The sequence below is a fragment of the Ornithorhynchus anatinus genome, chromosome 4 (assembly GCF_004115215.2).
Source record: "Ornithorhynchus anatinus isolate Pmale09 chromosome 4, mOrnAna1.pri.v4, whole genome shotgun sequence".
In the NCBI taxonomy this organism is placed as follows: domain Eukaryota; kingdom Metazoa; phylum Chordata; class Mammalia; order Monotremata; family Ornithorhynchidae; genus Ornithorhynchus; species Ornithorhynchus anatinus.
The window spans coordinates 24,450,416-24,463,320 of record NC_041731.1 but is presented as its reverse complement, the minus strand read 5'-3'; the positions used below and the strand labels follow the sequence as shown (position 1 = coordinate 24,463,320).

At 44.4% G+C, this 12,905-nt stretch overlaps 1 protein-coding gene across 2 annotated transcripts in view; it reads right to left on the bottom strand.

Annotated features, from left to right (window-relative positions):
* The window catches only part of LOC100081066 (MDM2 binding protein), a 58,286-nt gene that overhangs the window by 32,418 nt on the left and 12,963 nt on the right, over positions 1-12,905 (bottom strand). The window contains exons 8-11 of one of the 2 annotated variants that reach the window (XM_029063059.2): positions 12,432-12,566; positions 11,995-12,089; positions 9,081-9,150; positions 2,215-2,332 (exon numbers count right to left, since the gene is read on the bottom strand). In XM_029063059.2, the coding sequence (XP_028918892.1) occupies positions 2,215-2,332; positions 9,081-9,150; positions 11,995-12,089; positions 12,432-12,566 (418 nt within the window). The remainder of the gene's footprint in view (positions 1-2,214; positions 2,333-9,080; positions 9,151-11,994; positions 12,090-12,431; positions 12,567-12,905) is intronic. The other variant, XM_029063060.2, reaches the window with a different exon arrangement.

The following is a 12,905-nucleotide window of genomic DNA, read 5'->3' as shown; positions in this document are numbered from 1 at the left end:
CTTCTTAAACAACTCCAGTGGTTGCCTGTCAACCTCCGCTCCAAACAAAAACTCCTCACTCTAGGCTTCAAGGCTCTCCATCACCTTGCCCCTTCCTACCTCTCCTCCCTTCTCTCTTTCTACCACCCACCCCGCACACTCCGCTCCTCTGCCGCCCACCTCCTCACCGTCCCTCGGTCTCGCCTATCCCGCCGTCGACACCCGGGCCACGTCTTCCCGCGGTCCTGGAACACCCTCCCTCCTCACCTCCGCCAAACTGATTCTCTTCCCCTCTTCAAAACCCTACTTAAAACTCACCTCCTCCAAGAGGCCTTCCCAGACTGAGCTCCTCTTCTCCCTCTACTCCCTCTGCCACCCCCCCTTCACCTCTCCACAGCTTAACCCTCTTTTCCCCCCATTTCCCTCTGCTCCTCCCCCTCTCCCTTCCCATCCCCTCAGCACTGTACTCGTCTGCTCAACTATATTTTCATTACACTATTTATTTTGTTAATGAAATGTACATCGCCTTGATTCCATTTAGGTGCCATTGTTTTTACGAGATGTTCTTCCCCTCGACTCTATTTATCGCCATTGTTCTCGTCTGTCTGTCTCCCCCGATTAGACCGTAAGCCTGTCAAACGGCATGGACTGTCTCTATCTGTTGCCGACTTGTTCATTCCAAGCGCTTAGTACAGTGCTCTGCACATAGTAAGCGCTCAATAAATACTATTGAATGAATGAATGAATGAATGAAAGTGTGAGGTGAATGACAAGAATGAAGGCTCAAGAAAGGAGACCCGCTAACAGGGAGGTTCAAGTTCAAATCCAACAGACAGGAGTTTCTGTTTGATAAGGAGGGAGACAGGCAGTCATTGGAGGGTCTATGGAGAGCTGTGATGTGCTCCTCGGCAGTGAGGCTTAGTGGATAGAGCCCAGGCCTGGGAGTCACAAGGACCTAGGCTCCAATCCCAGCTCCCCAACTTGTCTGCTGTGTGACCTACGCGAGTTACTTCTCTTCTCTGGGCCTCAGTTCCCTCATCTGTAAAATCTCTAAGATTGTGAGTCCCTTGTGGGACAAGGACTGTGTCCAACCTGATTAGCTTGTATCTACTACCGCATCTCTTAAAACATTGCTTATCACACATTAAGTGCTTAACAAGTACCATAATTGTTATTACTATTATTATGGTCTTTGCGGAAGATGATCTCCTCCAGCATTTATGTACACATCCATCATTTGTTGATTTCTATTAATAGCTGTCTCTCCTGGACTGTAAGCTCCTTCCGGGCAGGGAATGGGCCTATCAACTCTGTTGTATGTATTTTCCTAAGCACTTAGTCCAGATGCTGTGCACACAGTAAGAGCTCAATGAATACCACTGATTGATTAACTGTTCCTCAGAACAATTAAACTAAGTAATTCCTGAAAATTAAAAGGTTTGAAAACCAAGAGGAAAAGAATCAGAGAAATCATTACCTGAAACAGGCCCAAAGACTCCATGTGGAGCACCATTATTGTCCTCTACCAAGTGCTTAGTCCAGTGGTCTATACACAAGTGCTCAATAAATACCACACTGACTGATTGCCTACAGACTGTCCCTCTAGACTCGAAGATCATTGTGGGCAGGGAACATGTATTCTCCCAAGCACTTAATACAGTGCTCTGCCCACAGTGAGCGTTCAATAAATACCATTGATTGACTGACTCTAGACTGTCCCTCTAGACTGTAAGCTCTTTGTGTGAAGGGAACAAGTCTACCAACTCTGTTCTATTGGACACTCACAAAAGCTTAGTCCAGTGCCCTGCAAACAGTAAGCACTCAATAAATCCTATCGATTGGTTGAGAGCCAAGGCCGTGCGGTCAGGGGTGCTGCTGATGCCTCGCAACTTTTTCTTGGAAGTGGGGCCTGGGTCCCCCCAGTAGATCCAGCCCACTGCCACCCCCTGGCTCCGACACGGCCCGGCCGGGACGCCCTGGTCTCCAGGTTCAACTCTCCTCGGCCAGCGTTTTGGCTCACCCATGCAGACCTCGTTCTCTCTCTCCTTTCAGCTGAAAGAATTCACGATGCCCCACCTCTTCGTGCATCTCTTTCATTCATTCATTCAATAGTATTTATTGAGCCCTTACTATGTGCAGAGCACTGTACTAAGCACTTGGAGTGTACAATTCGGCAACAGATAACGGGTTCAAAGTCTCTCAACGGGGCATCTATACACCACTTGAATGACTTACCCATGATGCTTTTGGGCTTTTTAATGATGTATTCCTTCCATTTTCTGGTACTCAGCTGACTGGGTGGTGGAATGGGTATGCTGCTTACATTACAAGGCAAGACGAAAAGTGCTCCGACCTGGAAAAAACAGATATGCTTCGTGTTACTTCAGTGGTCACCCCGCTTTCTCTGTGAGCCCCACATGGGACAGGGACTGTGGCCCACCTGATAAAATTGTATGTACCCCAGCGCTTAGAACAGTGTCTGACATATAATAAGCATTTTAAAAATATCATAAGACAAAACAAACCCAAAGAGCTTCTTCTTTGTGGAAAGTCACGCAGCTCTGAGGTCATGCAGAGAAAAAAAGAAACATTTTTGACTAAGAATTTTTGCTGGGAAGCAATGTGGCCTAGCGGACAGAGACCAAGTCTGGGATTCAGAAGAACCTGGATTCTAATGCTGGCTCCATGACTTGTCTTCTCTGTGACCTTGAGCAAATCACTTTACTTCTCCAGGCCTCAGTTAACTCATCTGTAAAATGGGGATTAACATGCGACATGACCGGTGTCCATCCTGATAACCTGATTAGCTTATATCTACCTCAGCACTTAGTACACTGCTTGGCACATAGTAAATAATTAACAAATACCATAAAGACAAGACAAGACAGAGCACTGTCTGCATATCTACAATACTTAGCACTGTACTATACTTACTAAGGGAGCATCTTGGCCCAGAGTTACATAGCCTGCAGAGCTCAGAACATTGCTCTGCACACTACAGGTTTTCAATAAGCATTAAGAATTGATTAATTCCCCTTTTCTGTCCCTCAGACTCCGGAAGTCTTTCTAGTGCTTCCAAATTAAGATATAGTGGGTCCTCCAGTTTTGGCAGAAGGCTTTCCAATTTGCTCTTCAAAAATCCCCCTCAACTCTAGAGTATGAAGGATCCCTCAATCAATCAGCCATATTTACTGAGCACTTGCTGTGTTTTAAGCACTGGACTAAGCACTTGGAAGAATCCAATTTGAAGGCGTGTTCCAATTTGAAGGAGTTTGAAGGCATGTTCTGGGCCCACAGGAAGGTTAAAAGCTAGAGGTGAAGACAGACTTTAATAGAAATCCATAAATTATGGATATGGACTTAAGTGTTATGGGGCTAAGGGAGGGGTGAATAAAGGATGCAAAGCCAAAGTGAAAAGGCAATGTGGAAGGGAGAGAGAGAAGAGGAAAAGAGGGCCTAGTCAGAGAAGGCCTCTTGGAGGACATGTGCCTTCAATTAGACTAAAAGATGGGAAGAATAAATTATGCACTTTCTCCTGGCAAATTCAGACCTGATATTTCCAAATCATGTCCCTGCTCATTAAAAATCCAGACTATCACAAATCAAAAGAACAACATAAAGGAGATTATTTTTTTCAAAAATAGTATTTGTTATGCACTTACTATGTGCCAAGCAATGTACTAAGCACTGGAGAAGATACAAGCAAATCAGGTCAGACACAATCCCTGTCCCACACAGGGCTCACAGTCTTAACCCACATTTTACAGATAACGTAACTGAGGCACAGAGAAGTGAAGTGACTTACCCAGGGTCACACAGCAGACAAGTGGCAGAACCGATATTGGAGCCCAAGTCCTCTGACTCTCAGGCCTGGGCTCTTTCCACTAGGCCACACTCCTTCCCTAATGCATAAATGCACTATAGGGTAAGCCCGTTTTGGGCAGGAAACATGTCTACCAACTCTGCTTTATTCTTCCATGTGGTAAGTAAAGTGCTCTGCACACAGTAAGCGCTCAATATATACCACTGATGATGATGACAGGGTATTGTCTTCAACTTTCAATATTTCCCATAACTTGTACTTAAGGGAAAAATGCCTAAACTACAACATGCCATTGGGCTTCCTTTTCAGTGTACGCTTTGGCTAGCCTGCAGCTAGAAAGTTAAGGCACCACGCTAATCTGTTTAGGCTCAACATGTCATGTTACCACAGAGACTGCTTGCGCTCGTGCATGACAATGGCCCCAGTGAATCAGTCAGTGGTATTTATTGAGCGCTGTGTGCACAGCACTGTACGAAGCACTTGGAAGAGGATAATACACAGTAAACAGACACATTCTCTGCCCACAATGAGCTTACAGTCTTAACATGAGCACTCTAGTGTGAATTCTCCTCACGCAAAGTTTCAAAGTGAGTATAAATTGCTCACTTTAGTGTTGGTAGGATGTTGGTAGGTAGGATAAAAAAAGAACAAGTTTTTTAAACAGAGGGGACAGGAAATTTGTAAATCTGAAAATTATTCTGAACTCCTCAGCCCCTTTTCAAACCATTTTTTTCAAATGCAATTGTTTAGAGTTTATAAAAACACCAACCCCTACATCAAGCTTTTCTCCCAAAAAAGTAAATACAAGGCTTCTCGACAGAGGGGCAACGTTACCTAGTGGATAGAGCCCAGTTCTGGGAATCATAAGGACCTGGGATCTACTCCTGGCTTCACCCCTTGTCTGCTGTGTGACCTTGCGCAAGTGTCTTCACTTCTCTGGGCCTCAGTAACCTCATCTGGAAAATGGGGTTTCAGATTGTGAGCCCCATGAGGGACATGGATTATGTCCAATCTGATTAGCTTGTATCTATCTCAGCTCTTAGTTCGGTGCCTGGCACAGAATAAGTGCTTAACAAATATCACTAAAAGAAAAAAAGGCTACACAAAAGTTAATTCACCAGAATCAATCTTTCGACCAAAGTCAATCCTTAAATGTAATGGACTTTCCTAGGGAACTTTAAGTCAACATCTCACTTCCACACCATGGGAAAAGTACTACAAATATGATGCAATTTTCTCACAGCAGGAAATGTGTAATTACTGCATATTTGTTTTGAGACAGAAAATGCACTTTATATAAACATTTCCAGCAAAACTTATAAGCATTCAAAAAACATTTTCAAATAAGCAAATTAGTTTTCTAAAACAAAAAACATATTTGCTTGTTTCTAAACAATTGTATCTAATTATATCCTTAAAAATCAATCGTAAGAAAAGCATCACAGATGCTGCAAGAGACCATTTCAGGAAATTTTTATAAAAAGAATTTAGACTGGTACAGTGAAAATTCTAGCCTACTTAAAAATTTTCAAAGCAAATTAAAACAGCTTTCTACAAACATACTGCAAGGAGCACTTAGTCCAGTGCTCTGCACCCAGTAGGCACTTGAAAAAAGTAAAATAAAAGCTTATTCTAGGGATTAGCGAAAATATTTCAAAGTGTACCCAAAAAGCTATGACACATTGATCTCTACCCTCTTACCAACATGAGGAGGCAGCATCAAATAGGTTTATGAAAATCGATCCATCAAAGTTATTTATTCATTCATTCATTCATTCAATAGTATTTATTGAGCGCTTACTATGTGCAGAGCACTGTACTAAGCGCTTGGGATGAACAAGTCGGCAACAGATAGACAGTCCCTGCCGTTTGACGGGCTTACAGTCTAATCGGGGGAGATGGACAGACAAGAACAATGGCAATAAATAGAGTCAAGGGGAAGAACAACTCGTAAAAACAATGGCAACTAAATAGAATCAAGGCGATGTACATTTCATTAACAAAATAAATAGGGTAATGAAAATATATACAGTTGAGCAGACGAGTACAGTGCTGAGGGGATGGGAAGGGAGAGGGGGAGGAGCAGAGGGAAATGGGGGGAAAAGAGGGTTAAGCTGTGGAGAGGTGAAGGGGGGGTGGCAGAGGGAGTAGAGGGAGAAGAGGAGCTCAGTCTGGGAAGGCCTCTTGGAGGAGGTGAGTTTTAAGTAGAGTTTTGAAGAGGGGAAGAGAATCAGTTTAGCGGAAGTGAGAAGGGAGGGCGTTCCAGGACCGTGGGAGGACGTGACCCAGGGGTCGACGGCAGGATAGGCGAGACCGAGGGACGGTGAGGAGGTGGGCGGCAGAGGAGCGGAGCGTGCGGGGTGGGTGGTAGAAAGAGAGAAGGGAGGAGAGGTAGGAAGGGGCAAGGTGATGGAGAGCCTCGAAGCCTAGAGTGAGGAGTTTTTGTTTGGAGCGGAGGTTGACAGGCAACCACTGGAGTTGTTTAAGAAGGGGAGTGACATGCCCAGATCGTTTCTGCAGGAAGATGAGCCGGGCAGCGGAGTGAAGAATAGACTGGAGCGGGGCGAGAGAGGAGGAAGGGAGGTCAGAGAGAAGGCTGACACAGTAGTCTAGCCGGGATATAACGAGAGCCTGTAACAGTAAGGTAGCCGTTTGGGTGGAGAGGAAAGGGCAGATCTTGGCGATATTGTAGAGGTGAAACCGGCAGGTCTTGGTAACGGATAGGATGTGAGGGGTGAACGAGAGAGACGAGTCAAGGATGACACCGAGATTGTGGGCCTGAGAGACGGGAAGGATGGTCGTGCCATCGACGGTGATAGAGAAGTCTGGGAGAGGACCGGGTTTGGGAGGGAAGATGAGGAGCTCAGTCTTGCTCATGTTGAGTTTTAGGTGTCGGGCCGACATCCAGGTGGAGACGTCCCAGAGGCAGGAGGAGATGCTAGCCTGAAGGGAGGGGGAGAGGGCAGGGGCAGAGAGGCAGATCTGCATGTCATCTGCGTAGAGATGGTAGTCAAAGCTGTGAGAGCAAATGACTTCACCGAGGGAGTGAGTGTAAATGGAGAACAGAAGAGGGCCAAGAACTGACCCTTGAGGAACTCCAACAATTAAAGGATGGGAGGGGGAGGAGGCGCCAGCGAAGGAGACCGAGAATGATCGGCCAGAGAGGTAAGAGGAGAACCAGGAGAGGACAGAGTCCGTGAAGCCAAGGTGAGATAAGGTATGGAGGAGGAGGGGATGGTCGACAGTGTCAAAGGCAGCAGAGAGGTCAAGGAGGATCAGAATGGAGTAGGAGCCATTGGATTTGGCAAGAAGGAGGTCATGGGTGACCTTAGAGAGAGCAGTCTCGGTAGAGTGGAGGGGACGGAAGCCAGATTGGAGGGGGTCTAGGAGAGAATGGGAGTTAAGGAATTCTAGACATCGATTGTAGACGACTCGTTCTAAGATTTTGGAAAGGAAGGGTAGTAGGGAGATAGGACGATAACTGGAGGGGGAAGTGGGGTCAAGAGGGGTTTTTTTTAGGATGGGGGAGACGTGGGCATGTTTGAAGGCAGAGGAGAAGGAGCCATTGGAGATTGAGTGGTTAAAAATAGAAGTTAAGGAAGGTAGGAGGGCAGGGGCGATGGTTTTAATAAGGTGAGAGGGAATGGGGTCCGAGGCGCAGGTGGAGGGGGTGGCACTTGCGAGGAGGGAGGAGATCTCCTCTGAGGATACTGCAGGGAAGGATACTGAGCACTTATGCTGTGCAGAAAGCAGGGAGGGAAGGTGCCTGTTTACTGTTATTTAGAATTCTCCCAAGTGCTTAGTACAGTGCTGTGCACACAGTAAACAGTGAATAAATACAACTGACTGACCACTAGGCACTTGGGAGAGTACCGTAAATTAGGTAAAAATTATCCCTGCTTTCAGTAGAGAAGAGGTGATAGACATGAAAGTAAAGTAAGGGGAAGCAACAGAGTGCAAGAATATGTTTATAAGAATAAGTGCTATGGGGTGAGGAAAAAGTGAGTATCAAAGTTCCTAGAGGTACTTAAGTGACACAGAGGGGAGGAGAATATGGTGGCGGGGGAGATGAGAGTATTGTCGGAAGGCTTCCTAGAGGAAAAATGATTTTAGTAGGACTTTGAAGATGGGGAGAGAGTGGTGGTCTGTCAGTTATGAAAGGGGAGGGAGTTCCAGGCAGGAGAGAGGGCAGGAGCAAGGGGCTGGCAAGGAGAGAGACGAGTTTGAGGCCAAGTAAGAAGGTTAGGGTTAAAGGAGCAGAGCATGAGGGCTGGACTGTAGTGGGAGAGAAGCGAGGGTGGGTGGGAAGGAGAGAACCGATTGAGGTCCTTAAAGCCAACAGTGAGGAGTTTCTGTTTGAAGCAGAGGTGGATGGGCAACCACTGGGTGGACTGAAGGAGAGGGGCTCGTGGGGGGAGAAATCTTATTTTAGAGAACTGATTGGGGCAGCAGAGTGAAGCACCGACTGGAGAGGGGAGAAGTTGGAGGCAGGAAGGTCAGTGAAAAGACTGAGGCAAGAGTAGAGATGGGATACAACAGATGCTTCCATCAGTGTGGTAGCTGCTTGGACAGAGAAGGAGAAGCAGATTCTAGATGTTATGAAGAGAGAACCGACAGGATTTGGTGACAGTCTGAATGAGGGAATGGAACAACAGAAGAGTGGCCCAAGAGTGGTAGTTAACTGCTTATTATGTGTCAGGCACTGTATTAGGTGCTGGGAAAGATACAAGCTAGTCAGGTTTGACACAGTCCATGTCCCATAGCCTTAATCCCCATTTTACAAATGAGGTAACTAAGGCCCAGAGAAGAGAAGTGGCCTACAGTCACCCATAGCAGACAAGTGGAGGAGATGGGATTAGGACCCAGGTCCTCCTGACTCCCAGGCCTGGTTTCTATTCACTAGGCCATGCTGCTTCTCACTAGCTCAGTAAAATCTCACGAGTAGTACAATTTACTCTTATACACGACATTTCATTACACAAAGTCTCTTCAAATCAGTAAGGATGGAGTTCTGAATATACTACAGACCAGTCTCAATTTTACTCGATTTTCAAGAAGTGAATCCAAAAGTTGGTAGCCCTGCATAATAGTAGTGTATGGCCTTAAAAAGAAATTTTTTTTTTCTGTTTTTATGTTAAATGCTTACTATGTGCCAGGCACTGTACTAAGGTTCAACATGTTTCCATAAACGTCAAATTTAGAATACCAACTTTACGTATGCAGGTGCACATCAATACTCCCGTGATTAACAATGAAAAAAAAACATGACTTGGAATACCTTTCCACGTAGAGAAGAAAGCTGGTCCAACAGCAACTTGGATTTCTCATTACTTTTGTTTGACAAACCTCTGAACGGAGAGGAGTTAGGGTAACAAAACTTTAAAAGAGAACTTTCCATTTTTCCTTAAGAAATGAATAGGTTTACATTTTCAATTAACAGTTTAAAGTTGGACAAATTTAAGAAAGCCAATTTCACCCCTTTAAGAAAAAACAAGCTTCGGTTTCCATTCATCAAAGTTCAGTTATTAAGGACCTTAGTTTAGAATTTCTGTACCATAAAAGCAAACATTTCCAATTTTCAAACATATAAGCATAACCTTCCTATGATGTTGAAAATAGTTTTATTGTTTTTATGAGCCAATTTCATTCAAATGCCTGGGTAATCAATTCTGGATTTATTCACTCTATATAATTTATCTATTTGCCTATCCTCCAAGACATAGTGATTTTGTGGAGACCTATTGCCCCAGCATGTCCCAGAGAATGATTTGCTCATGATTGAGGAAATCTGCACAACAGTTCTATTGGTCATATTTATTGAGCACTTACTGTGGCAGAGCACTGTACTAAGCTCTTGCACTATTCCAAGTTTAGCTGATTCAAAGTCCTCCATCACATATTTCTTCACAGTTTGGGAACCAAATCTCAAGCTTTAATTTTCAACTGTCAGCCTACTATAAAAATCAATTAAATGAAGTACAACTCTGCTTTTTAAATTTATCGGAGTAGAACGGAGCCAAAAGAAAGTTGATACACATATGCCACTTTCTAAGTACATTATGTATGAGAGGATTAGTACATAGCACAATCTCTTTATCTGATTTCTAGAACATTCCGGCAATACAAAATACGATCATACACACAATGTCAAAGAGTAAAATGCAGTGTCACCAACAATGAGCCATGGGGTGGTTTCCTAGCAACAAAGGAAAGTTCATCACCGGATGGGACATGCAAGAATGCAAACTGAGATAGGCAGCTGCTGTCTGCCCCACAGTACTTATGTGTATGGATGACCTGGAGCCCCTTGAGCTCACATGGCTGAAAATGATTTCCACATCTTCTCTCTAAATCCTTTTCTCACCTTTCCCCACAGCTCTTGATCACTAGCGATGGTTACCCATCCATCTCGACATCAAGCAGAAATACATCACCATCAGCACTAAGGCTTTCAGTCTACTATTTCACTTCTATCCTTGCTGCTCTCCCTCTACAACCCACCCCTCAATTTGCTCTTCTAATACCCACCTACTTACTGGGTCTCAATCCCATCTCTCTTGCTCACGCCCTCTCTCCTGCCTGGAACTCCCTCCCCCTTCACAAAATGATTTTGGCATTTGTTTAGGGTTTTTTTGGGGGGTACTTGTTAAGCACATACAACATGACAGGCACTGGATGAAGCACTAGGGTGGGTACAAGACAATCAAGTCGAACACAGTCCATGTCCCATATAGGGCTCACAGTCTTAATCCCCATTTTACACAAGAGGGAACTGAGGCCCAGAGAAGTGAAGTCACTTGCCCAAGGTCGCACAGCAGGCAAGTGGCAAAACCGGGATTACAATCCAGGTTCTCTGACTCTAGAGCCCATGATCTTTCCACTTGGCCACTCTGCTTCTCAAATCTGATGGACCACAGATCCTCACCTCTCCCTCTCTCCTCACCTTCAAAGCTCTACTAAAACCATATCTCCACCTCTTCCCTAATTAATCTCATCTCCTAATCCTAATCTCCCTACCTTCTGTCTCACCTATGTTCTTAAATCTGTCCCCTCGGATCACTTAGGTACTCACCCCACACAGACTCCCACGGTGCTATTCTATGTGTTTATCACCACACTCCACTGGAGACGAAAGGGTGGATTCTAGCAATGCTTTGAAGGTAGAACCGACAAGATCTGATGCCCTACTGAATCTGTGGGTTGACGTTCAATAGTGTTTTGCACAGAATAAGCACTCAATAAATACCACTGATTGACTGTTTCTTTTAAACAGAATTTGTTAAGTGCTTCCAATGCACCGGGCACTATACTGAGCACTGGGGTAAACACAAGCTAATAAGATCGGACACGCTCCCTGTTTCATATGGGGCTCACAGGTCTCATCCTCACTTTCCAGTAGAGGGAACTGAGGTCCTGAGGAGTGAAGTGACTTGCCCGAGGTCACCTAGCAGACGTGTGGCAGAGCCAGGATGAGAACCCAGGTCCTTCTGACTCCCAGGCCCAGGCTCTGTCCACTAGGCTACATTGCTTTTTGAGATTGTTGTACTGACATGTTTGTTACCTGTAGTGCCTGGCACTATCTTGGTTTTGGCTCCAACAGAGCGTTACTCCTTTCCTGACTGCCATGAGCTCTGGTGGTCTATACCTGCAGCAATGGACTCTCAGCTTATCATTGGGATGCACATTATTTGCCTGAGGCATTGTTTTACAATATCTCTGGCCTCCTAGATTGATTACATTTCCCTAGCGACAGCACGGGTTGTTTGGAAACAAGCATCACAGCAGATGTAAAGCAAAGGTCACAATGAGAAGCAGCATGGCCTAATGGATAGAGCCCAGGCCTGGGAGTCAGAAGGACCTGGGTTGTAATCTCAGCTCCACCACTTGTCCACTACGGGACCCTGGGCAAATCACTTCACTTCTCTGGGCCTCAGTTCCCTCATCTGGAAAATGGGGTTTAAGAAGGTGAGCCCCATGTGGCATGTGGACCACAACCAACCTGATTAGCATGTACCCACCTGAGCACTTAAAAAATACCATTAAAAAAAACCAGAGTACATGCTTAACAAATACCACTAAAAAAAACAGGTCTTCATAGAAATCACAGCTAGGAGGGAAAAAAAAGCCTATATTTGACATGAAAATCAAGAGTCATAAATAATATCTACACTCAGTTTGTTATTAAAAGATACAGTTCAAATTCAAGGTCAGAAACGTAACAGGATGGGAGATCTGGTAATGCCACCATCTGCACGAATTCTAACGAAGGACCATAATAATGGAAAACCTAAAAAAGGAAAAAAAAACTGCTTAAATTAACATTAAACATTTATGCAAAGCATCTAATTTGGTAAAGGAGAAAATAATCCGTAAGTGGTACTTATGTATTAATAAAAAAACTATTTATAAATGTTACTATTTTAAAACATCTTGAATCTAAATAAGGTTAATACTTGATATTTTATCTGTGAGAGATATTTTTTACTGAATCTAGCAACGCATATTCATAAAAACAAGATTCTGGATATTAGGAAGCATGAATGCTGGCTATGGTTTGGCACAAATTTCCCTGGAATGTGAAAATACAGTCAATGATATGGCTCAGAGCAAGATCACAAACATGCCTTACCTCCGGCAAAACATTTTTATCTTTTGATTGTACCGAATTCTTGTCACAGAAGTTAGCATTCAAATATGATGTGCTAAAAATCTTCGGTGAGGTGCTCTTTAAGCAAAATTCTGGAAAATTAAGTTCCGATCGAAACTAAAATAAAATGAAGAAAACAGATTGAAACTAGGCCAGAGCCACTAAATACTATGTTTGAAAATTTGACAGTAAAATGTGATGAGGCCACAATTGTTAAACCGAGGAAAACCTTAAGTAACAGTACTGGTTGTGATCAATAAAGAGTAATCATTGTGCACTTGCTGTGTGCACAGCAGTGTATTAAGCACTTGGGACAGCCCAAAAGAGTAAGTAGACATGATCCCTGCCCTCAAGGAATGGGGAAGACAGACATTAAGAGGAAGCAACCAAATACAAAGTTCCCAACAACATAAGTGCTGTGGGGATGTGGGGCAGGGTGGGTGCCTACGAGCTCAG